This window comes from Cricetulus griseus (genome assembly GCF_003668045.3).
Source record: "Cricetulus griseus strain 17A/GY chromosome 1 unlocalized genomic scaffold, alternate assembly CriGri-PICRH-1.0 chr1_1, whole genome shotgun sequence".
Taxonomy (NCBI): Eukaryota; Metazoa; Chordata; class Mammalia; order Rodentia; family Cricetidae; genus Cricetulus; species Cricetulus griseus.
In genome coordinates, this window is record NW_023276807.1 from 207,213,719 (window position 1) to 207,237,487 (window position 23,769).

The 23,769-nt window shown below is 44.0% G+C and overlaps 1 protein-coding gene across 1 annotated transcript in view; it reads left to right on the top strand.

Moving 5' to 3' along the window:
* The window catches only part of Rpgrip1 (RPGR interacting protein 1), a 56,863-nt gene that overhangs the window by 23,679 nt on the left and 9,415 nt on the right, over positions 1-23,769 (top strand). Inside the window, exons 12-22 of the mRNA XM_035453089.1 lie at positions 545-705; positions 7,422-7,565; positions 8,006-8,123; positions 11,254-11,706; positions 11,978-12,129; positions 13,462-13,804; positions 15,332-15,567; positions 15,813-16,016; positions 16,289-16,424; positions 20,268-20,368; positions 22,578-22,770. Of these exons, the coding sequence (XP_035308980.1) occupies positions 545-705; positions 7,422-7,565; positions 8,006-8,123; positions 11,254-11,706; positions 11,978-12,129; positions 13,462-13,804; positions 15,332-15,567; positions 15,813-16,016; positions 16,289-16,424; positions 20,268-20,368; positions 22,578-22,770 (2,241 nt within the window). The remainder of the gene's footprint in view (positions 1-544; positions 706-7,421; positions 7,566-8,005; positions 8,124-11,253; positions 11,707-11,977; positions 12,130-13,461; positions 13,805-15,331; positions 15,568-15,812; positions 16,017-16,288; positions 16,425-20,267; positions 20,369-22,577; positions 22,771-23,769) is intronic.

Here is a 23,769-nt window from a genome sequence, read left to right on the forward strand (position 1 = left end):
CGAGGAATTCTCATGGAACTTCGTGATGCTCCCTGCACCCTGAGCGGTAGTGGCCTTCCTTCCCTGAGACACACACAGAGCTCCCAGCCTCCTCCAGTCAAGGTGAATATGGAGTTGGAGGCCATAGAGAACAAATGGCCAGAAGTCACAATGGAGCCAAGTTAGACTGGCTTGGTTGGTAGAGTGCTTTTGAATGCCTAAGACCCTGGTGTTCATCATCTGCTTTATCCATTCTACTCCCCTAGCCCACCCCACTTCCAGACCCTGCCCAAAAGTACTACTGGCCTGTCCTGGGCAGCCACATTGTTTCCTTCTCCATCCCACAATTCCTTGGGTGTTCTTCTACCCTCTTGGCCTTAGAAGTACAAGTGCTGCCTTATTTGCCAGGGTCAGCAGGCCAGAGGTCCTTTTGTGTCAGCAAGAGGGCATTGCTTTTCTGTATAAAATGAAGCCTTAGAGCAAAACATTACTTCACATCACACTTAATTGAACTCCGAGGTTGCTGATAACTGGTTTTGACTCTCTGGATTCCCCTTTTCAGCAGCTGAAGGTGAAGACCTGAGGCATGAAGTCACCAAGAACTGTTACCAGCATGAATGGGAAGAAGAGGAACTCCAGACAGCAGCCACAGAACCCCAGTCTCCAGAAGAGCCATCTGAACCGGCTGCTCAACCCACTCTGTTCCAACAGATAGAGCAGATAGAGGTAAAAAAGTGATTCTATGGAGAGGTTTCTGGCAGGGAAAACAAAAGGGACAAGACTGTCCTGGCTGAGAACTGCATTTAAAAAGTGCTGAGGAGGCTGACAGGCAGTTTTATGAGCCCCACCTGGTTCTCATGTGTTACAACTCATAAGAGGGAGATTCTTCTTTTTCATTAACATTTCAAAAAGGTTTGTTTTTTTTATTTAATATGTGAGGCTTGTGTTTGCATGTATGTCTGTGCACCATGTGTGTACCAGTGCCCATGGTGGTAGCAATGAGGCATTAGATTCCCAAGAAATGGAGTTATGGATGGTTGCAAACTACCGTGTAGATACTGGGAACCAAACCTTAGCCCCACTGCAAGAGCAATAAGTTTTTTTTTTAATCATTGAGCCATCTCTTCAGTCCTTTTGTTTAGTTTTTAAATATTTATTTACTTTTGTTGTATGCATATGAGTGCTTTGCTTTCATGAATGTATGTGTGCCACATAAGTGCAGTGCCCACGGAGTTCAGAAGAGGACACTGAATTTTCTGAAACTAGAGTTACAGACAATTGTGAGCTGCCATGTGGGTTCTGGGAATAGAGCCTGTGCCCTCTGCAAAAGCAGCCAGTGCTCTTAACTATTCAGCCATGTCTCCTGTTCCTAGATTCTGTAGACTAGAACTTGAAGTGATCTACCAAAGAGCAAACTGCCACTTTGATTTTATTCATTATAGTTTTGTGTATGTATACAACAAGTTTGTGTGGGCACTTGTACCATGGTGCCTGTGTGGAGGTCAGAGGGACAACTGTGTGTTTTTTTTTTTAAGCTATTTATTAACTTTATTTGCATTGGTATAGAAGGTGTCAGATCCCCTGAAACCAGAGTTATAGACAAGGTGTGAGCTGCCATGTGGGTGCTGGGAATTGAACCTGGGTCATCTAGAAGAGCAGTCAGTGCTCTTAACCTTTGAGCCATCTCTCCAGCCCACTCCCCTTTTGCTTTTATGTGGGCTTCAGGGATGGAACCCATGTCATCAGGTTTGCACAGCAAGTGCTTTGTCCCTGGAGTCACCTCAGCAGCCTCCAAATGCCAACTGAAAACTTGTGTCGTGACCCAGCATGTCTCAGCCTTAATCCATGAGGTCCGGCCTGAGTGGGGGTGTGCGGACCTGGAAGCTCCTAGCAACCCAGCAGCGATAAAGACCAAACACAGGCATCTTGTCATCTTTAGAGAGCTCTCAGTTCCATGTTGTAGAACTAGCCATCTTTATTAGCCATCTTTTCTGGTGTTTCTTAACCGTCCTGTCATGACCACGAGGGACCCATCCCATCTCTCTTTGTTCTCCCTGCTCTGGTCACTCGCCCCTAACTCCTAACCTTCCATCCTCACAAGTTATTCACACACCTCTGCTCTCCCTGCCCAGGCCATGGTAAAAAATAGTAGCCCTACTGGCATTAACAATACAATAGTGGGCCAGAGCTTTCCGGTGCTCCATGTTTAATGAAACCAAAGGCTGGATCTCAAAATATTCCATAGCGGAAATATTTTGGTCCCCCACAATTCCTCTCTCTTAAATTAATAAAAAGAAACCTGTGCTTCTGCATCAGGACAGATGACTGTGCCTGTTTTAGGATGTACCCTTCAACCTATCGGGGTGCCCATCATGGAATCATGCATTCTGTCATGCATGTTCTGTCTTAGGATTCCCTGAAGGTAAGGAAAACCGTACCCGTCTCTGGCTGGAAACAGCCTCTGTAAAACAAATAAGGTTAGTGGGGGATGGGCAATGGTCTAGCTCCAAAATCCTCATGGCTGCATACATTCTCCTGCGGGATAGAGACATATGAAGGTTAAAATGGCCTTTTAAAATCTGTGTGGCAATGCCTCTAGTGCCTCTGATACGGACCTTATTAAAGTTTGCTCCCTAAAACATACTTCTATCTTAAGGCTTGTACATTACATGTTACAATTGTGTTACAAAGAACTCTGACTTCTAGTTTCTGATAACATTTGCATAACACATATAGCAAGATCACAGACATTAACAATTCCAGCATACATTAGGGTGAGTTACAATACAATCAAAAGACAGTAAGATATTCTCACATTCTGTGGGGTGTGAACAATTTCACAATTTTAAACCTTTTTTTTTTTTTTTTATTCCCTGTCTGGGACTCAATGCCCCTTGAAACTTTTCTATTTCTTGCTCAAAGTCCGAAGTTTTAACATCAGGTTTGTAATATCAGTCTTTGAAAATTAACTAAAAAGTCTTTTGTCCATGTCTTGTTTAAGCATTGTGAAGGAGCTTCTGCCACTCTGGTTTATGCCAGTATCCGACTGTCCTAAACGGGTCCTTTTTCCCAACGGGAAAACTGGCAAAACAGTTTTGTGTGACTGTTTGTGGCAAGAAAGCAAGCTGTTTTTTATCAAGTTCTTAGTCTGCTCCTGGATGAGCACTCACGGATTCAGAGAGGTGGATGTAGTTGGTCTGTAGGGAAGCTGGAACTCTGGAAAGCATCTCAAAACTGGGTGTGTCTCCCTTCTTCCTCCGGCTGTAGATCAGATGTCCTCAAGGTTCAGGAAATACAGGTCCAGTGTTTCATTCCAACTGTTTTAGATGGTCTCCTGTGGGCCCAGGTCCCATTTTTCTCTGTTCCACGCATCTCACCAATCTTTCCGGTAGCCAGCGCCCCTCATTCTCCTCCTGCGAGAAAACACAGACAGGCCCTTGACCCCCAAATAATTAAGGGGTCTGGTCCCCTCTATTCATCTTTCCATTTGACCTGAGCAAAATTTGCTCGAGTTCCTTCATGCCAGAATCTGTCTGTATCAGATTGCTCATTGGTATCCATATATAAAAAGTTTAAGATAAATAGTGCGTGGTTTCATGCACCATGTGGAGACTAGAGGCACAGCTCCCCCTTTTTATCTTAGAAGCTGTGTTTTTAAGGCACTATGGGCCCGCTCTCTTATTTTTTGTACTTGGGGATATATAAGGAATATATGTTTTTTGATCAATTTTTTATTAAGCATAAAATTGCTGGAAAGCTTTGTTAGTATATCTAGACCCATTATCTGTTTTTATAACTTTTGGCATTCCCATGTAAGCAAAACATGTTAAACAGTGACTTATAACATGGCTGGTGGCCTTTTCTGTTTGTGGAGTGGCCATTAAGAAATCTAAATACGTGTCAATTGCCACGTGTATATTTTTAATTTGCAAACTCCGTGATGTGAGTCACATCCATTCGCCATAAATGGTTGGGGAGCAGGCCTTGAGGATTCACCCTTAAATTAGCTATAGCCATATTGTAGACATATTCCACATTGTTTGATGATTTGACCAGCAGTCTCTCTGGTTAAGCCAAATTGCTTTCTTAGACTTTTGTTATTATGATGAAGAAAGTTATAAGCCTTTTGAGCTTTTTTTTTGTTTAAGGCAAATCAACCAATTTTGTTAATCAGTTAATTCATTCTAGATTTTTTTAACCATAAAAATTTAGTAAGACCTAAAGATGAGATGTATCCTCTCATCTGCCAAATTTTACAGAATCATCCATAGATTCCTCTTGTCTCTAAGATAACGCTATAGGCCTTTGCTAACTTTTTAATTGACTATCTCCTAGGGCTCAAATCATAAATTTTTCTGTTAAGACGTTGACTGACTGACTGGATGCTCTTTTTGACCATATTAAAGTGATTTTGATATTTTTTAAACAATATCCAAGGCAATGTAAATATCTCTCTAATTATATCCAAGGCAATTTAGGCATTTCCATTTATCCGTATTTATAAATTCATAATCACATCATGAATCCAGGTGTGGCCACACCATTCACTCATAACTTGTGTACGTCTCACATTTTTTCCTTTTGCCTAGGTTATGATCAGTTTGTTGAAAAGAAAAATCCCTAATTGAAATTTCTAACATAGCAGCTATAGTCAATCCTTGAAATATGAGCATCCAAAATTTGAACAATTCTAAGCTTAAATATGTTGCCCTTTCTTCCCTATAAGTCTCAAAAACAGTTTCTGTCTGGCTATATCAATAGCATTTATATACATTGACTAGCCATCAGCCATGGTGGCATCTCCCAAGGCTGGAAGTTACCCTGAGGAGGCAGGCTGTCCACTGCCCTGTCAGCCATTTTGTCTAGCCTGCCGCAGATGCCAGCATGAGGTGGCACCAAGCCGATGGCTGAGGGCCGGCAGACTGAGGCCGCTGCCATGGCTGACATTGGCCTTAGCTTGACTATGCCCTCTGGGCCGCTGAAAAATCTGCAGCTGTATTTCAGGCACAAGCCTGACCCCCTATTTTCTCTTTTGTTGGGACTCTGTCTGACCTGGTGCTCTTCCTGAACATGCCCAAAGCAACCTCTAGAAGGCTCTGTGCATTTCTTCCTCCCTATGCCTTGCTTTCTCTGTAGGAATAACATATTATTAATTGAAGTTCCTGTAAGGCAGCCACCATTGCTAATCTCTTTGCTAATCTCTGAGTGTAAGCTAGGTCCACATCTGAAAAAAATCTTAATGAACTCACCCACGTCAGTCCTCTTCCTGTGAGGCCTTAACGCAGTCTGGCATGCAGTACTAGTATTCTCATAAGATAGCTGTTTCATAAAGTTCCAACATCTGTGTCTCTAACTTTTTTGTGTAATGTCCATACAGGCCTAGAAATCAATTTTGAACTAACTCTCTAGGTCCCTGCCTGCTCTCTATAACAAATATCCTCCTCCTGACCGGCAGGCCTTGGTTACCCGCTTTCAATTTCCTAGGGGTGAGGCTTCTACAGCAATATTCCCTATCAGCCTCTGGGTAAAAATTGTAGTTGGTTCATACTGGACACAAGCCATTTTCAGTTTCTTGAGCTGTTTGAATGGTATTGGCACATGTATCCTGCTATGTTCCCCTGAGCCTCTCTCTCTTTGACCCAAGGAAACCTGTAAATTTCTTATCTCCTGTAAGCAATTTCGCTAAAATTTCCAATTCTCTTAGCTCTTGCTGAATTTTACCATTGAGTATTTGTCTTTCTGTATTCCTAGCTTAAAATGAAGGAAGGAGGTGAAGGCTCCCTCCATCTTGGTACTTATTAACTCTCTCTCCCTGCTCATCCCAATCATTGGTCCTGTATATTCTTTACTATCCAGCTGCCCCTAAGTAGGCACAGAGGTTTCTGCTCTCCATTACATTCCTAGACATCTCCCGAGGGCCTGTGTCTATGAGAGGCCACATTTATGTCTTCCCAAGCCCCTGCGCAACTCGAAATGCTGCATCATGGCAGTGGCTTTTGCAAGCAGGAAGGATCCTTTTAAAACTTTTAAACTCTAAAATCTCCTGTACTTGCTTTCATTTTGTTTTAGCTCTCCTGGCTATTAAACTATATCCAAGTAAATATACAATCATCTGACTAACAATTACCTGCCAGATTTCTCTAACTATATACATTTTTACTTTCAAGGCTAACTTACTTCTCTTTACCATCTGGCTAATATTCCTGTTTTATATTTACAATTACCTGCATTTTTTATTCCGGAGTTTAACACATTACATTTTACTACTTTATCACCTGACTGACATTACAGCCTCATATCTATTGTGTGCATTTTCTCTTACTTTAAGTGTTAAATAACCCACTTTACCAATTTTTGTCAGCTGCTGGCTGACGTTTTTCTATTTGCCCATCTTCCATCACTTTAAGGGTTAAATAACCTGCTTTACCTATTTTTGTCTTATATATATTTTGTGCACATTTTTGCTTTAAGGGTTAAATAACCCGATTTATCTTTTTTTCGTCAGCTGCTGGCTGACGTCTTCCTATTTTTATATTACATATATCTGTTTCCTATTTCTACAATTATGTATAGTTTTATTCCTGACTTAACGCTGTTCACTCACCACATTCGGCCACTTCTTTCTTCTCCAACCGGTTCGCCCTCGACGACTATCTCTTTGAATTGTCCAAGCCTCTGCCTTGTCCATTTGTTCGTGGTGTCCATGGCTTCTTCTCCCATTCTCAGGCCCCACGTTGGGTGCCATTTTGTCATGACCCAGCGTGTCTCAGCCTTAATCCATGAGGTCAGGCCTGAGTGGGGGGGGTGTGGACCTGGAAACTCCTAGCAACCCAGCGGCATCTTGTCATCCTTAGAGAGCTCTCAGTTCCATGTTGTAGAACTAGAGTCATTTCTTTATTAGCCATCTTTTCTGGTGTTTCTTAACCATCCTGTCATGACTACGAGGGAACCATCTCTCTTTGTTCTCCCTGCTCTGGTCTCTAGCCCCTGACTCCTAACCTTCAGTCCTTACAAGTTACTCACACCTCTGCTCTACCTGCCCAGGTGAGGGCTTATTCAGATAGAGATGCAAATTAGGAGGCATATTACCCTGAGGCCATGGTAAACAATAGTAGCCCTACTGGCATTAACAATACAATAGTGGGCCAGAGCTTTCTGGTGCTCCATGTTTAGTGAAACCAAAGGCTGGGTCTCAAAATATTCCATAGTGGAAATATTTTGGTCCCCCACACTTTGTCACCCTCCAGGCACTGACTGAGTCACACAGACTGAGGCCTGGGTAGGGAGGAGAGAGCTCTTGGGAAGTGAAACAAACTTTATATATCCTGGAGGAAATTTGCTACTGGCTTTTACAGCTCTCAACAGCTGCTTGAGAGAGAAGGTTGTGACATACCATGCCTGTCATGTTTATTCTTGATTTCTCCACTGTTTTCACCCGGTAGCCCAGTGAACCAGAAGCTCCAGAAGAAAACAACCTGTCCCAGATGCTAAACGAGTTGCAAGTGTCGCATGCAGAGACTACACTGGAACTAGAAAAGACCAGAGACATGCTCTTTCTTCAGCGCAAAATCAACGTATGCTATCAGGTGCAAGGAAAAGATGGCTCAGGAAAGGGACGGGAAGCTGGGCATGTGGGACCACACACACAGTGGGAAACAAGTGAGGCCCAGGTTTCTAGGGCTGATGGTTAGGGATGTGCTCTCCGTGGAAGAACTTGAGGGCTCACTCACACGTGCCCAGACACCCAGGCCCTACAAGTCAGCTAAGGGGCAGCTGATAAAATGGCAAGTGCTAAACTTCTGGGCTCATTTCTCCCCAGAGTCCTAGGGAAATAATCACCTTAGGGTGCCCCAAGTGCAGCTAGGTGTGAAAGTTCTTGGAGAACCTAAGCTTTCTTCCTGGATCAACCCCCCATCTCCTGCTGAGGAGGTGGTGGTCTCCTTCCCCCAGCCAGATCCAGTTTTAAAGTCAAAGATCTTTGGTTCTGTGCCACTGAGAGGAATGTTCAGTGTTTACTTTGTTTCAGGAGGAGATGGAGGCAATGATGACAAAAGCTGATAATGAAAACAGGGACCACAAAGAGAAACTGGAGATGTTGAATCACCTCCTAGACCTCAAGAACAGCCGCATAAAGCTACTGGAAGGTATTTTAAGAAGCCACGGTCTTCCAACATCTGGCAAGTCTTAGTTCTTTGTTTTTATCTTGGGTAATGTCACAAGACTAACAATGATCGGCCTGACTTATTTTCTCCTGCTTTCTTCCTCTTATCTCTGTTTTGTTTTGTTTTGTTTTTCGAGTCAGGGTTTCTCTGTGTAGCTTTGGAGCCTATCCTGAAACTCGCTTTGTAGACCAGGCTGGCCTTGAACTCACTGAGAGTCCCCTGCTTCTGCCTCCTGATTGCTGGGATCAAAGGCTTGTGCCACCACTGCCCAGCCATCTCTGTGGTTTTGATATGTGGTTTGTTACTTCTTTTTCTTCATCTGGTCAGTGTGAGTCTCTGATTTTTCTGGAGAATTTCAACAGGGCCTGTGGTGCTTCCAGGTGATTGGGAGAGTGTCATTAAGGATGACCCTAAACCTGGTGACTCTCTCCTTCCTTCTCTGTCATTTCTTCAGCCATGCCTATCAGCCTCTAAGGCAGTTCTTGCCAGGTAATAGGTCTTTGACACTCATATCCTGTCATTCTTTCCTGTGATGTCTCTCTGTGTTGTAATGTAAGCATGTTAGCAGAGGCAGGGGAGGTGTCACCCAGTGTATTTCCTATTCCTATTCCTATTCCTTCCCATGTATATTGTCACTTCAGGACAGGGTCTAGTCTCAACCTTGCATGTCTAGAAGTGGGCTTTGTTCTTATGCTCAGTGAGGGGAGAGATGACTTAACCACACCAAATTCACCTCAGTCTGAATCTTCAAGCATAATACAAGTCACTGCCATCAGCATTTGAGGAGCCACTGTGGAGTGGGAGGTGGCATAGTTTTTCCCTGTATACCACTTGGCTATATTATTATTATTATTATTATTATTATTATTATTATTATTATTATTTTTTTTTGGTTTCTCAAGACAGAGTTTCATGGTGTAGCCATGACTTTCCTGGAACTCACTTTGTAGACCAGGCTGGCCTCAAACACACAGAAATCTACTGGCCTCTGCCTCCTGAGTGCTGGGATTAAAGGCGTGTGCCCCTGAACCTGACTATTTTACTTTGTAATCAATGCTGCTTCAGACTTGCAATCCTCTTGCCTGTTTCCCAAGTATGGAGAATACAGGTATTCACCACCACATTTCTTTTTCTTTTTAAAAACATTTACTTACTCTGTGTGTGTGTATGTATGTGTGTGAGAGTCATGGCACACTTATGGACAACCCATGGGAACTGGTTCTCCCCTTCTATCATGTAGGCTCTACAGAATTAAGCTCAGGTCCTTAGGCTTGGCAGCGAGCATACTTACCTACTGTGCCGTCTTGACAAGCTCTCCCCTGCCCACCTTTAAACATGAAGACATTGGGGGTGCCGGAGAGATGGCTCAGTAATTAACAACAGTTGTTCTTGCAGAGGACCTGGCTTCAGTTTCCAGAACTCACATGCAGGCCAGCAACTATCTGTAACTCCAGTTCCAGAGGGTCTAGCAGCCTCCTCTGTCCTTGTGGGCACATATGGTATACAGACATATGTACTGGGAGAGCACATAAAATAAAAAAAAAAAACAACCTTAAACATTTTTTATTTATATAGGTGTTTTCCCTACATGGATGTCTATGTATCTTGTTTGTGACTGCAAAGATTAAAAGAGGGTATCAATCCAGTAGAGCTGGAGTTTCAGACAGTTATGAGCTAGTTACCTTGTAGGCACTGGGAATCAAATTCAGTTCTTCTGGAAGAGCAACCAGTGCTGTTATTGGCTGAGCCATCTCTCCAGCTACCACCACAATCCATTCTTTTAAGAAGAATTTATTTTTAGTTTTACTTATTTATGGTTATGTATGTGTTTGTGGAAATATATGTGCATGTGTGCAGGTGCCTACAAAGACCAGAAGAGAATGTTGGATCCCCTGGAGCTGGAGTTACAGGCAGTTGTGAGCCACCTTACATGGGTGCTGAGAATTAAACTCAGGTCCTCTGGAAGAGCAGTGTGTGCTCTTAACCACAGAGTTGTCTCTCCAGACCAATAAACAAACAAACAAACAAATGAATAAGTAAACATTTCAGGATACCCAGAATATTTTTATTCTACTGATTTAACTCCCTCCTCCTCTTCCTCTTTCTTCTTCTCCTCCCTAAAACCCTGTAGCCCTGGCTGTCCTGGTACTTGCTCTGTAGTCCAGGCTGGCCTCAAACTCACTTAGATCCTCCTGACTGCTTCCCAAGCACTGGGATTAAAGGTGTGTACCACCACTGCCTGGATAGATTTAACTCTTAAAGTGAAGTTTCACCATCAGCACACTGTAAGCATTCAGTTGTTCCCAATGTGAAGTAAGCCTACAACTGAAAAGGTTTCTGATTAGTTGGCCTTGAGAACAGTTTACAGATTCGGTTCTGTCTCCTTGTCTTTTGTCGTATTGACAGTATTTTCAACCTCTTTCCTGTAAGTTTTCCGTCTTATATTTTAACTCATTACCCTTGGATTAAAAGTGGATTTCTTGATTTCTTGTAATGGAATCAGTGTCGGAACAGAGAACAAGGAGCCCTCTTGTGACTGCGTGGGCTGGCTCTAGGCAGCCTTTCTAGGCGGCAGGGGATGATGTGGTAAACACTATCACTTCTTACTCTCTCCAAGGTCAACATAACAGTCTTTTGGAAACATAGTTTCTGTTTCCAGTGCTTGTCTTTCTGAGTAACCTGGGAATTCACAGGACCTTGATGCGAGTCACTGGCATCCGGTAGTGTTCACTTCCCAGTCCTCACTCTGCGTTTCCTATGTGGCGGTCATTTGCCCTTTAGAAACCATTCAAAGCTTCTAGTTGTCATTGTGTTGAAGTTGTGCATTGCGGTGAAGGTATCAGATCCCCTAGAACTAGAGTCACAGACAGTTGTAAGCTGCCATATAGTTGCTGGGAATTGAGCCAGGTCCTCTGGAAGAACAGCCGATCAGTACTCTTAACCGCTGAGCCATCAACTCTCCAACCCCCATTGTGTTGCTTTTCTCCTTGCATGGCTTCTTGAAATAGTCTCAGCTTGGACTTCCACAGTTGTTTTCCTCCCGCTTATCCTCCATACCCCACGGATGAGCTCTCTCCCTTTTAATGCATAGGCAGTGTTCTTTCCCCTGTAGAGCAGCTCAGAGACATTGCTTATGGCACTCGGCAACCGTCATTGTGTCTGGAGTCACTGCCAGCCCACAGAGGTGAGGATGAAGTGGACATTTCTCTGCTGCATCGCAATGAGAATCTTTTTGAACTGCACATCCACCAGGCCTTCCTGACGCCTGCTGCCCTCGTACAGGCTGGAGATACCCAACCTACCACTTTCTGCACTTACTCCTTCTATGACTTTGAAACCCACTGCACCCCCCTCTCTGTTGGGCCACAGCCCCTCTATGATTTCACCTCCCAGTTTGTAGTGCAGACAGATTCCCTTTTCTTGCACTACCTTCAAGGAACTTCAGTCCGGCTCGATCTCCATCAGGCCGTGGCTAATGAGCATCATATCCTTGCCACTGGACGGATTTCATTTGACAAGGTGCTAGAGACTGTGGAGAAAGTCCATGGCTTGGCCGCACTTACTGGTAAGTGCCTTTGGCTTCTTGTAGTTCTTAGGACTAGAGGCTTTGGGAAAACAAAGAAATTGTCAAAGCTTGGAGCTACTTTCTAGTATTTTCCCTTTTCCATCTTCTGCCCCCAGGCTGGCCCTGGACTCGTGGCAATCCTCCTGCTTCAGCCTCTCAAGTGCTGGGATGTCAAGGCATTTCAGCAGCCAGCTTTCTGTTCCAGGCTTGACTTTTTTTTTTTTTTTCCACACTCTTATTTTCCATGCCTTTCATGCCTTTTGCTATTCAGGAGCTGGTGGAGAAGACTTGGGGGTGTTAGAGTACTGGATGAGGCTGTGCTTGCCCCTAAAAGCCAGCCTCCAGGCATGCAATAAGCAAAAGAAAGCCCAGGCCTACCTGTCAGCCAATGTGCTTGGAGCTTGGAAGGCCCAGAAGGATGAGGTGAGAAAAAAGATGTACTGATACGATCGCAGGTCATCAGCTGGTGACCCTCACAAAGGGCTTGCTCTCCTGTTCCCTATGAGTATTCGTGAATGTGAAATGCTGCTATATCAAAGTCAGTCCAGATTCTTCCCATGGTTAAACTTGAGCAGAAATGAACTTATGCCCAAGGTTAGATAAATTTTCTTTGGGCTGTGAACAAATTGGCTTTTCTCTATCATTCTCTTTTTGTAATCATTTTATTTTATTGGTTTTTTAAGACAGGGTTTCTCTGTGTAGCCCTGGCTGTGCTGGAACTTACTCTGTAGACCAGGCTGTCCTCGAACTCAAGGAGATCCTCCTGCCTCTGCCTCCCACGTGCTGGGATTAAAGGTGTGCGCCACCACCACCCAGCTGTAATTGTAATTTCTATTGCAATTAGTGATTGGCACTGAGCTGAGAGATGGCCTGTGGAGGGCTGTGCTTCCAGATACTAGAGTTGGGCAGGTTTGTTGCAGTCCCCCTATAAGGGAAACTCAGATGCAGTTCCAATACCCAGAGCCCCCACTCCATACTTATTTCAGAGTCAAGTCCCACTTGTCACCCTGTTACTAGGTGTCTGGCCTGGCAGTTCCCTCCTGCTGTGTGCGTTTTAATGAGCTTGGTGAGCTTCCTGTCCCTGTATGTCAGTCTTCATGAAAGTTGGAAATTGGGGGCCGTTAACCCTCAAGTATTCTTTTCACTCTAACCGTAGCCTCACACTAGTGTTCTAACTATTAGAGCTTGCAACACTGTCCCACAGGGAATATCTGTTTCTTCCATTTTGGTCACCATTTTTTTTTTCTCTCTAAGCTTTGGTTCAGATATTTCCCACCGCTATAATTTGACCGACATCCTAGAAACTAAAGTCTAATATTCATTCACAAGCAACATAAATTTATTTACTGTGTCTGTACATGCCACAGTATGCATGTAGAGGCCAGAGGACAGCAAAAATTCTCTTTTCCTAATGTGTGGGAACTGGGATCAAAGCTCACTCCATTCTCTCTGTCATTCAGCTTGAGGACGAGCCTACAGCCCCTGCAGCTACCAGAGCCAGGGACAGGCAGACAATGGTCATTAGGCTTCCTCATGACCTGGCAGAATAGGTTTCTTTCTTTTTTTTTTTTTTTTCTTTTCTTTTCTTTTCTTTTTTTTTTTTTAAGACAGGATTTCTCTGTATTGTTTTGGAGCCTGTCCTGGAACTCGCTTGGTACAGAATAGGTCTCTAAGTAACCGTTCTTCTTGCCTATGTGGGCTACACTTACAGCGGCATCTCAGGCTGCCCTGAGTCCAAGATCAACATCTTTCCAGTCCAGATCTGAGTCCTGGACACCTCGGAATGAACTGCGGATTGAAATCACTGGGTGCTGCGGCCTCCGGAGCCCATGGCTGGGAACTCAACCCAGCCCATATGCCATGTATCGCTTCTTCACCTTTCCTGAACATGACACCGTCGTCATCCCAGCCAGCAACAATCCATACTTTAAAGACCAGGCTCTGTTCCCAGTGTTTGTGACCTCTGACCTGGACCAGTATCTGAGGCAGGAGGCCCTGTCTATATACGTTTTTGATGATGAAGACACAGAGCTGGGCTCCTATCTTGGCCGAGCTCATGTACCCTTGCTGCCGCTCGCACAAAACAAATCTATCAAAGGTGGGCATTATACATTTTGGTGCTCTCCCCAGTGTCACCTCCCTGTCCTTACTCAACTTGCTTTGCTTACTTGCTTAGAATAGTCACTCTTCCATTTAAAAAATAGTTTTTTTTTTTATTGTGTGTGTGTGTGGGTGTGGGTGTGTGGGTGTGGGTGTGTGGGTGTGGGTGTGCACGCGCGCGCATGCGCATACATGTGGTGAGTCTCTGAGTGAGCATGCCCTTAGAGGTCGGAGGACAACTTTGCAGAGTCAGTTCTTTCTCCCATCTTTATGTGAGTTCTGGAGATTGAATTCAGGTCCCTAGACTTGTGTGGCAAGCACCTTTCCCTCCTGAGGTATGTCGGCCTGGAACAGTCTCTCTTAAAACCTGAAAGGACTCTGGGATGTTATCAAGAGGTTTACAGCTGCCTTGCTCATGTGAAAACATGAGCCTCTGCTCCTTTCAGCTGCACAGTCCAGATGTCCAAGAATCAACCCAAAGCCTGAATCCCATATCTCTATCTCTGAAAACCATTTTTTTAAGCATGGTGTCTTGTGCCTTTAATTCCAGCACTTGGGAGGCAGAGCACAGCCTGGTCTACATGGTGTGCTCCAGGCCACCTAGGGCTATATAATAAGCCCTTGTCTCACAAAACAAAAACAAACAAAAAGTGAACAGTAACAACAATAACAATAAAACCTCTTCCATACTTCCCACTACTTGCCTTGGTTTAAAGACTTGTTTCTTAGTTCACAACTAGAGATCTAAGCAAACCTTAACACTCCCTCATAATCTCATTGCTTTTACAGAGGTGGCCATGGCAGATGCCAACAAAGGCAAACTTTAGTGGTCTGGATCTAAACTCTATTCTACCTTCCTTATTTGCTTACTCAGTGTTGTAGGGTATGCCTAGGAGAGGCGTAGTCTGGCTTCTGTCTGGAGAGAGTTGAAGCGGTGATTTCCAGACTTTCACTAGGCAGTATATCCAGGATAGGCAGTGTCAACCAATTTAACGAGATTCTGAGAGCCTTTGGAGTATGTGACGCCTCTCTCTGGCGAGTGTCTTTAAAAAAACTAGATCTGACACTTCTGCCTGAGAGGAGAAGCAAGCCACCTGCTGTGTTGGGACACAAGCAGAAACCTGCCACTTGGAAAGAAGCCACTTTGCTTGTTTTCTTGGTTCCACTTTGCATAGGTGGTAGTTTTCTGGGGATGACCACAGCATAGTCAGTACTTAGTGACAGTGAAGACAATTGCGTCATGGTCACCAGCTGGATGGCTGGGGACAAGCAGGCTGCGTTCCTTTCCATGCACCTTTTGATCAGTTCTTTCTGAAGCTGGGAAATGCCTGTCCTCCTCTATGATACTCTCACTGCACTGCTGTTTTATGTTAATCTTGTATATGCTAGGAATTTTAATGTACGTTAATGAATTACTAACAAATGCAATGACTTTTTAAATGGGAAGAAATATAAATGATGCTCATAAATACGCACTAGCCTACCTCATGAGACCAGGGATGACCAGTTTCTCTGGGTCTCTAAGGTGATTTTAATCTCACGGACTCTTCGGAGAAGTCCAGCGGGTCCATCAAAGTGCAACTAGATTGGGAGTATGACTACATGTCCCCAGAGGTCCCAAATCCAGAAGCTAAGACGGAGAATGAGGAGGAGGAGGAAGAGGATGAGGAGGATGAGGAGGAGGAGGAAGAAGAGGAGGAGGACACCAAAGATGACTTGGAGGCCTCAACTACAGAAGAAATGGCCCCTTATCTTCCCCAGGTAACTAACTCTATAGCCTGCTGGATAGCAGAACTCTCTACATAAGCTGTGAAGCCAGTTGGAGAGAATAGGCTCAGGGCTGGAGTACAAGAAATTCCTTCATGAGTGCACCATGTAATCAAATATAATCTAGACGCTCCCAATGGAGCAGACCCTTGTGTAGAGGAGCAAGAGCAGGAGAGAAGGAAAACCAGACGTGGAGCTGTCACTGTTTAAGGCTGTCTGTCTCTGATTTGTCTGTTCAGGACCAGATGGCATCAATAGAGATTCCCATCGAGGCTGGCCAGTGTCACATGAGGAGAAAACCTCCTCCAACAGCAGAAAGGAAGGAGAGAGAACATCAGGTTGCAAGCTACTCAAGAAGAAAACACAGCAAAAAAACAGGTGGCCAAGACAAGAACCGAATGGAGTATCTGAGCCGTAACATCTTGAATGGAAACACACTGCAGGTAAGACCCCAGAGACTTGGGAGAGCAGGACATCTACGGCCACTAGAAGGGGGGATCAGCGAAGGCAGGAAGGCCACAGTGCCTCCAAGTTGCTTCCATATGCTTGTCCAGCGTTCTGGGTGGTTGCCTCCTATCGGTGTAATTTAACCCAGCACATTAATGCTGTGCACGTCTCTAAAAAGGGCTGGCTTTTTAAAGGTTGAAAAGGCTAGTCTTAAGAAAGAAAAGTGAGCTATCGCACCACTTGCACTCCTGTCCTTGCTCTGAAGCAGGTGCACTACACTGAGTTGAAGTTTTCAGGGCTCAAGATGTCCCAGGATGATGGCTTTAAAATCCAGGACAAGAAAGCAAAAACACCACCATCCCAGCCATCACCGAAGCAGGAGGATCCCTCACATCCTACAAAAGGTATTGTCTTTCTAAGATCAAATTCTTCTATTTCATCGTTGAATTTTTTTTAAGAGTATCTATTTTTATCACTCTTATTGTGAACATGTCTGTGTATGCATCTGTTGGTGGCTATGTGCTTGTGAATCCTGAGTACGAGTGTCTGTGGAGGCCAGAAAAATGCGGTCCTCTGGAGCCTCCTGATATGGGTGCTGGAAACTGAACTCAGGTCCTCTAGAAGAATTAGTGTTCTTAACCACGGAACTTTCCCTCCACTCCTGAATTATTTTCTAAAGCTGATTTATTTATTTATTTATTTTTGGTTTTTTGAGACAGGGTTTCTCTGTGGCTTTGGAGCTTGTCCTGGAACTAGCTCTCGTAGACCAGGCTGGTCTCAAACTCACAGAGATCCGCCTGCCTCTGCCTTCCCAGTGCTGGGTTTAAAGGCGTGCACCACCATGCTTGGTTGACCTAGGCAACTTATAAAAAAAAAAAAAAAAAAGTTTGTTTGGGGATTGCAGTTTCAGTGGGTGAGTCCATGACCATTATAGCAGGGATCATGGTACCAGGCAGGCAGGCAGACATGGTGCTGGACAAGTAGCTGAGAGCTCATATCTTGAGAGCAATCATGAGGCAGAGAGAAACACTGGGAATGGCCCGAGTGTTGTTACCTTTATTTTAGGTATGTAAGTGTGTTTTCACATATGTCTGTGTACCTCATGCAAGCCTCAGGAATCAAAAGAGGGTGTCAGATCTTCTGGAATTATAGTTACAGGCAGTTGTGAGCTACCATGTGGGTGCTGGGAATTGAACCTGGGTCCTCTGCAAGAGCAACACGTACTCTTAACTGCTGAGACAGCTCTCCAGTCCCTTAATTAAAACCCAAAAAACAAACAAACAACCCCCCCCAAACAGATTATCCATGATGACCAAGTAAGAATGAATCCATAATTATAAGATTAGTTTCAAAACAGGACATTAGCCAGGCTTGGTGGCCTAAGCCTTTAATCCCAGCACTTCAGAGGCAGAGGCAGAGGCAGGTGAATATGGATGAGACCAGTTTGGTCTACATAAAGTATCTCAGGCCAGCCAGGTGTATACTGTCTCAAAAATAAAATCAAATAGGCAATTTACTTAATATGCCATAGCATTAAAGTCTAAAATACTTTGAGATCATTTCAATATTTTGAGGAAAAGCATTTTTACAAAATCCAACTTTCATTCTTGATACAAATCCTCAGAAACCTAGGAATAAAAGGGAATGGCTTTGAATGACTAATGTACAATAAAACCATAGCAAACAGCATACTCTGAGGTAACATTGACTTACCTGAAAGCTGAAAACAGGGTGTCTATTTGGGAGGAGAGGGGAAGACAGGGTTTCTTTGTACTGGAATTCACTCTGTAGACCAGGCTGACCAGCTGACCAAGCTAAGAGATCTGCTTGCCTCTGCCTCCTGAGTGCTGGGATTAAAGACATACACCACCATGCTTGGCATAGTACAGATTCTAACAAGGGAAGCAAGGGGAGGAAAAGATATGTCTAAGAAAGGCCCTATGTTGAAACTACACAGGTTGGAAGGCAAATATTCTTATCTTTATTTGCAGCTGAAAATTAATGTTTCTAAGAAATCATTACAAAAAAAAATCTACAAAAGGGTTAGCTGGAGAGATAGCCCAATCCAGCATATGACTGATTTGCCCAAATAAACCATATTTCCATACATTCACAATAAACTGTTCAGAGAAGAAATACAAGAGACAATTCTTTTCACACTATCATAAGAAAGAATAAAAATCTTAGGGATATATTTGACAAAAGAAATCTAAGACCTATGCAGTGAAAGCTACAAAGATTCTCAGGAAGTCAATTGGGATGACTTAGGCAAAATCACCTGTCCACACAAAAAACAGATGCAATGCTTCACCCTAGAATTCCAGCACTCCCACAGCAAGATGGGAGGCAAAGACAATTACCTGGAGGCTCTTGTGTGAGACCCTGCCTCAAAAACAAGACGGAAGTAGAGAACCAACTCCAAACAAACAAATAAATAAATCTGTTTTAAAGGTTATCTGGAGCCAGGCATCTGTGGTGCACACCTTTAATCCCAGCACTTGGGAGGCAAAGGCAGGCGGATCTCTGTGAGTTCGAGGCCAGCCTGGTCTCCAGAGCGAGTGCCAGGATAGGCTTCCAGAAACCCTGTCTCGAAAAAAACAAAAAACAAACAAACAAACAAACAAAAAAGGTTATCTGGAGTAATTAAAGTGGGACCCCCCCCAGCTCAGGGAATGGTGCTATCCACACTTCTTCTAGCTTGGGCATTATGGTGCACACTTTTAATATATGCAGGCAGGAGGCAAAGGCCAGTGAATTTCTATCAGTTCTAGTCCAGCTTGGTCTACAGGATGAGTTCCAGGCCAGTCAGGGTTATAAGAGTGAGACTGTCTCAAAAAAAAAAAAAAAATACCCAAACTAAAACACTAGGGGAGGGGAAGTCTTCCCACTTCAATTGGTGATAATCCCCCACAGACAAGACTAAATGTCCATCTCTCAGGTGATTCAAGATTTTGTCTAGCTGGGTGGGTGGTGGTGGTGCACACCTTTAATCCTAGCACTTGGGAGGCAGAGACGAGGCCAGCCTGGTCCGCAGAGTTAGTTCCAAAGCTACAGAGAAACTTTCTCAACAACCCCCCCCCCCAAAAAAAAAGATTCTTTCTGTTGACAATTAACATTAAACATCACATGCACTTTTTTTTTTTTTTTCAAAGGGAAGGCCACATGTAGCCCACACTGCCTGGAATTTACTATCTAGCTGAAGATAACCCTGAACTCCTGATTTTCCTGCTTTTACTTCCCAAGGGCTGGGATTATAGTCGTGCAGCACTGTGTCTGTGTCTCTACTACAGTTCTAGTTGGAGTCACAAAGATGTACCTTAGCAGAAGGGCAAATGTACTCTACCCCTCCATCAGAAGATTGTGGCAGGCACATGAGAGGAGCAGAGGGTTACAACCATGTTTGAAGATGATCTGGGGATGTGGCCACCACAGACACACACAGACACAGACACAGACACAGACACAGACACAGACACAGACACAGACACAGACACAGACACAGACACAGACACACACACACACACACACACACACACACACACCACATTGCTTGCTTTTCCTTAGTGTGGCTGTTTTCTTCAAGCCCCTAAAGAGACTAGGCTGCCTGACTACTTTCTTTGATTCTTATATAAGATTTATTTATTTATTTATTTATTTATCTTGGTTTTTCAAGAAGGGTTTCTCTGGGTAACAACAGCCTTGGCTGTCCTGCCTGGAGCTTGCTTTGTAGACTGGGCTAGCCTTGTACTCACAGAGATCCTCCTATCTCTGCTTCACAAGTGCTGAGATTAAAGGCATGTGCCACCATGGGCTGGCATAAATTTTAATTTAAAAAATTTATGTGCATGTGTGTTTTGTCTGTATGTATGTCTATGTACCACATGATATGTGGTGCTCACAAATATCAGAAGCAGGTGTTCGATTCCCTAAGAGCTGGGTTACAGATGTTTGAGAGCTGCCCTGCCAGTGCTGTGAATTGAACTCAGGTCTTCTGGAATAGAAGCCAGTGCTTGTAATTGAGCCATCCCCCCAGCCCATAGTTTCCCTTTTTCTCTCTTCTCCCTCTCGCCCTTTCTCTCCATTGTCCTCTTCTATCCTTTTTTTTTTTTTTTTTTTTTTTGGTCCATCCCCCCCCCTCCACTCTGAGGTAAAGGAGGTCAGACAGGGTGGCTGGGGTGGGCCTGGCTCTGCGTGGAGTAGAGGCAGTGTTTGAAAAGTGTTGTGTAATTCACCCTCTCCTCCAGGAGCTCAAGAATCCTCTGGACAAACTTCAGAAGCGAGTGAAGTACAAACTACAGACAGCGATGACATCATAGTGACACCCCAAGCTCAGGCGTGTCCTAAAGCCGTAAGTTCCTGGGGTAACCACTGCCTGTTAGAGAAGGGTAACTAGTAACACAGTGCTTAGGACCTACATGTGTGAGATGCAAATCCAGCTTCAAAAAGCCTGCGGAGAAATGCAAGGTGCGTGGAAAGTGTATCTGTGTGACGGGAGACCTGTTGCTATGGTGATGAAAGTGTGTTCTTATTTTGATATAAATGACAACTGAGTGCAGCACTTCTCTTTCCTGTTTGGATCCCTGGCCACTCATGTCCTTCACTGTGGACTTGTTCTTAACCAGCTCGTCTGAGGCCATTTTTCAGGGGAGCAGACTTCTTGTAGGAGATGGAGACTACAAGAAAGGAAGGGATTCTTTGTGGAGGGCTCAGAGAATGTTTCAGTTTCTACAGTTTTTGACCCCCTCCGCCCTCCCTTCCTCTATCCTTCCCTACTTCCATCCCTCCCTTTCCTTCTCTTCTTCCTTCTCCTCCTCCTTCTGCTCTCTGTGGTAGTTTGAATAAGAATGGCCCCCATTGGCTCATATATTTGAGTGACTGGTCACCAGGGAATGAACTATTTGAAAGGATTAAAAAAAGGATTAGGAGGTGTGGTGTTACAATGAATCCTTCTGCCAAAAGCCCCCACCAAAAGCCACCCGAGCCCACGTGGGCAGTCTCCACCAGCCATCTGAGTTCTGCCTGCCCGAGTTAGGGCCCAAATTAATGCACAGAGACTTATATTAGGTCCAAATGCTGCTTGGCCAATGACTAGGATTCTCATCTGTTAGCTCAGTCTTAATTATCATAAATCTATATATTTTATATATAAGACTTATCTTATTGGACTCCTTCTACTGGCGTCCTCACTTGCCGGTGGATCACATTGCACGGCTGGAGGAAGAGTGGAGGGGGAAAGGGGCCACTTCCTGTTTGTCCTTGCTTAAATTTGAGTCTCCTTGCTATGTCACTTCCTGCCTGGATCACCACTTCTCTACTACATGTCTCAGGATCCTCTTTGACTCCTAGTCCCGCCTAACTTGCTGACTCATTGGCCAAACAAGTACTTTATTCAACAATCGATAAGATGAACATACACAGTACATTCCCCATCAGTGTGGCCTTGTTGGAGGAGATGTGTCCCTGGAGGTGGGCTTTGAGGTATCAAAAGCCTATGCCAGACCCGTCCTGTGTCCCTCCCCCCCTCTTGTGGATCAGGATGTAACTTCTTCATCAGCATCACACTTCTTCCTTCTGGAAAGAATAGGCAGGGTAGTTATTGGTGGTTGGCTTTAAAGACCCTCCCTGGTGGAAGGGTACCATGGCTTGATGTTGGCTGCCTGCCACACTGAAGGAGGGGCTCATACTTGCTTGTATACTTTTGGAAATTAGACAAACATCAGTCTTCTACCTGACAGCTCTTGTGCCATTGTAGACAAAGAACAATGAAAAGAGAGGATGGTGTGACAGTGATTTTGAAATGGAGCTGAAGCAGAGCAGATGCTCTGTGGTGGCCTGGTGGCCTTCTTTTTGGCACATGTCTAGTTGAGCTCTTTGCTATAGTGACTGAAGCTGCTATAACTCAGGGAAAAATGCAGGTGTAAGTTTTATTGAGAAAGCTATAAAGCCATCTTTTCAGAAATCACTTTTCTTTATCCTTTGTATGTATGTATGTGTGTGTTTTACTGAAAAAAATGGTTTTTTTCAGACAGGGTTTCACTGTTTAGCCTCGACTGCCTTGGAACTTGCTCTGTAGATCAGGCTGGCCTTGATTGATCTCAAAGATATCTATCTGCCTCTGCCTCCTAAGTGCTGAGATTAAAGGCATGTGCCACCATGCCTAGCCTAGTGTGTGTGCATGTGTGTGTGCGTGCGTGTGTGTGTGTGTGTGTGTGTGTGTGTGTGTGTGTGTGTGTGTGCATGTGTGTGTGCATGTGTGTGTGCGTGCTAGCCTTGAACTTGGGATCTTCTTGCCTTGGCTTCCCAAGTGAACCACTACTCCCAGCTTCGTTCTTTGTGGAGATAGCCAGGAATAATGACTTGGGAGGAGATAGAAACCAGATTCTCCTTACAAATTTCCCAGTGACTCTGGCAGTTTCGTCAAGTTGTCTGTAGGTAAATGTTTTGCCTGTGAATTGTCAGTCATGACTTCTTATAGTGTGCCATGGTGAGTTTCTAGAGAGTATTGTGTTAACACTGAAGCCACATTAACCTTTTGGAAATCAATATTTCCATTTCAGGATTCAGAGAAGATATGCATTGAGATTGTCTCCCTGGCCTTCTGTCCAGATGCTGATGTCATGTTTGATGAGAATATACAGCAGGTATATGTGGAGTACAAATTCTGTGACCTGCCTCTCTCCGAGACAGAGACTCCAGTGTCCCTGAGGAAACCAAGGGCAGGAGAAGAAATCCACTTTCACTTTAGCAAGGGTGAGCTCTCCCTTGCTGTTTACCAAAGTAGTATATGCATATGGCTTGAAAATATCAAGTAAGCCTGAAAAAACAGGTTTTAATTAAGCAGTATTTGTTCCACAGCTTCTCTACAAATCATTCTTCCTGCCCCATCCCATGACTGAACTCTCTGTAATGATTTTTTTAACCTTTTCAGCTATTTTAAAAATTTACTCATATATTTAAATAATATTTCCACTGAAATTTTATGATATACTACTAATAATATTCCTGTCTCAGCTAAAATTTTTAAGCTATCTTACTCTACATCCATGTCCTTCACTCCCACACAATTGTCATAATTTTATTTCAATTTTTATTATTTCTGTTATTATAGAATATATATTAACTTGTGGCTGCTCTTGGCTAACACCAAGTCTGAGGATAGAGCGAAAGCCTGGAGATTTGGATGAACGACAAGACACCTGGTCCTTTTCTGAGAGAATGTCTCTCACCTTTATTGTGGAGCAGCCTTATATACAAACTTACAAAATCCCCAGGTTAAAGGGTTCACAACAGGATATTGATCCCAATGGGGTGAGGTCAGGAAAACAGGAGGTACCTGTGGTTATGCTGGAAAACAACTCTTAAGAGACCCCATGGGGGCTGGGTCCCAACATTTCCCCCTTATATATAACAAAACAGTTATCAAGAACTATAAGATTTCAACCATTTTATCTTAGTGTGTTAACATAACCATCTATCTTTAACTCTATCAAAGACCATAGAAGGATAATATATAAACTCTAGAACTGACAGAGACATCTTGCTTCCTAGACAGTCACCCAAAGTTTTTTGGTAATGTTGGCCTACAGGCCACATTGTGTCTGGCAGACTTCTCAGCAAAGCAGGAAATTCTAAACTGTCACCTGCATTGGCAGTTTGTTCTTCACCTTTTTTTCTGTGTCTTGTAGAATGTCTGGCAGACTCTTTTCATGAAGCAGGAACCCTTTAGGACTGTCCATCCTGTTTTAGCAG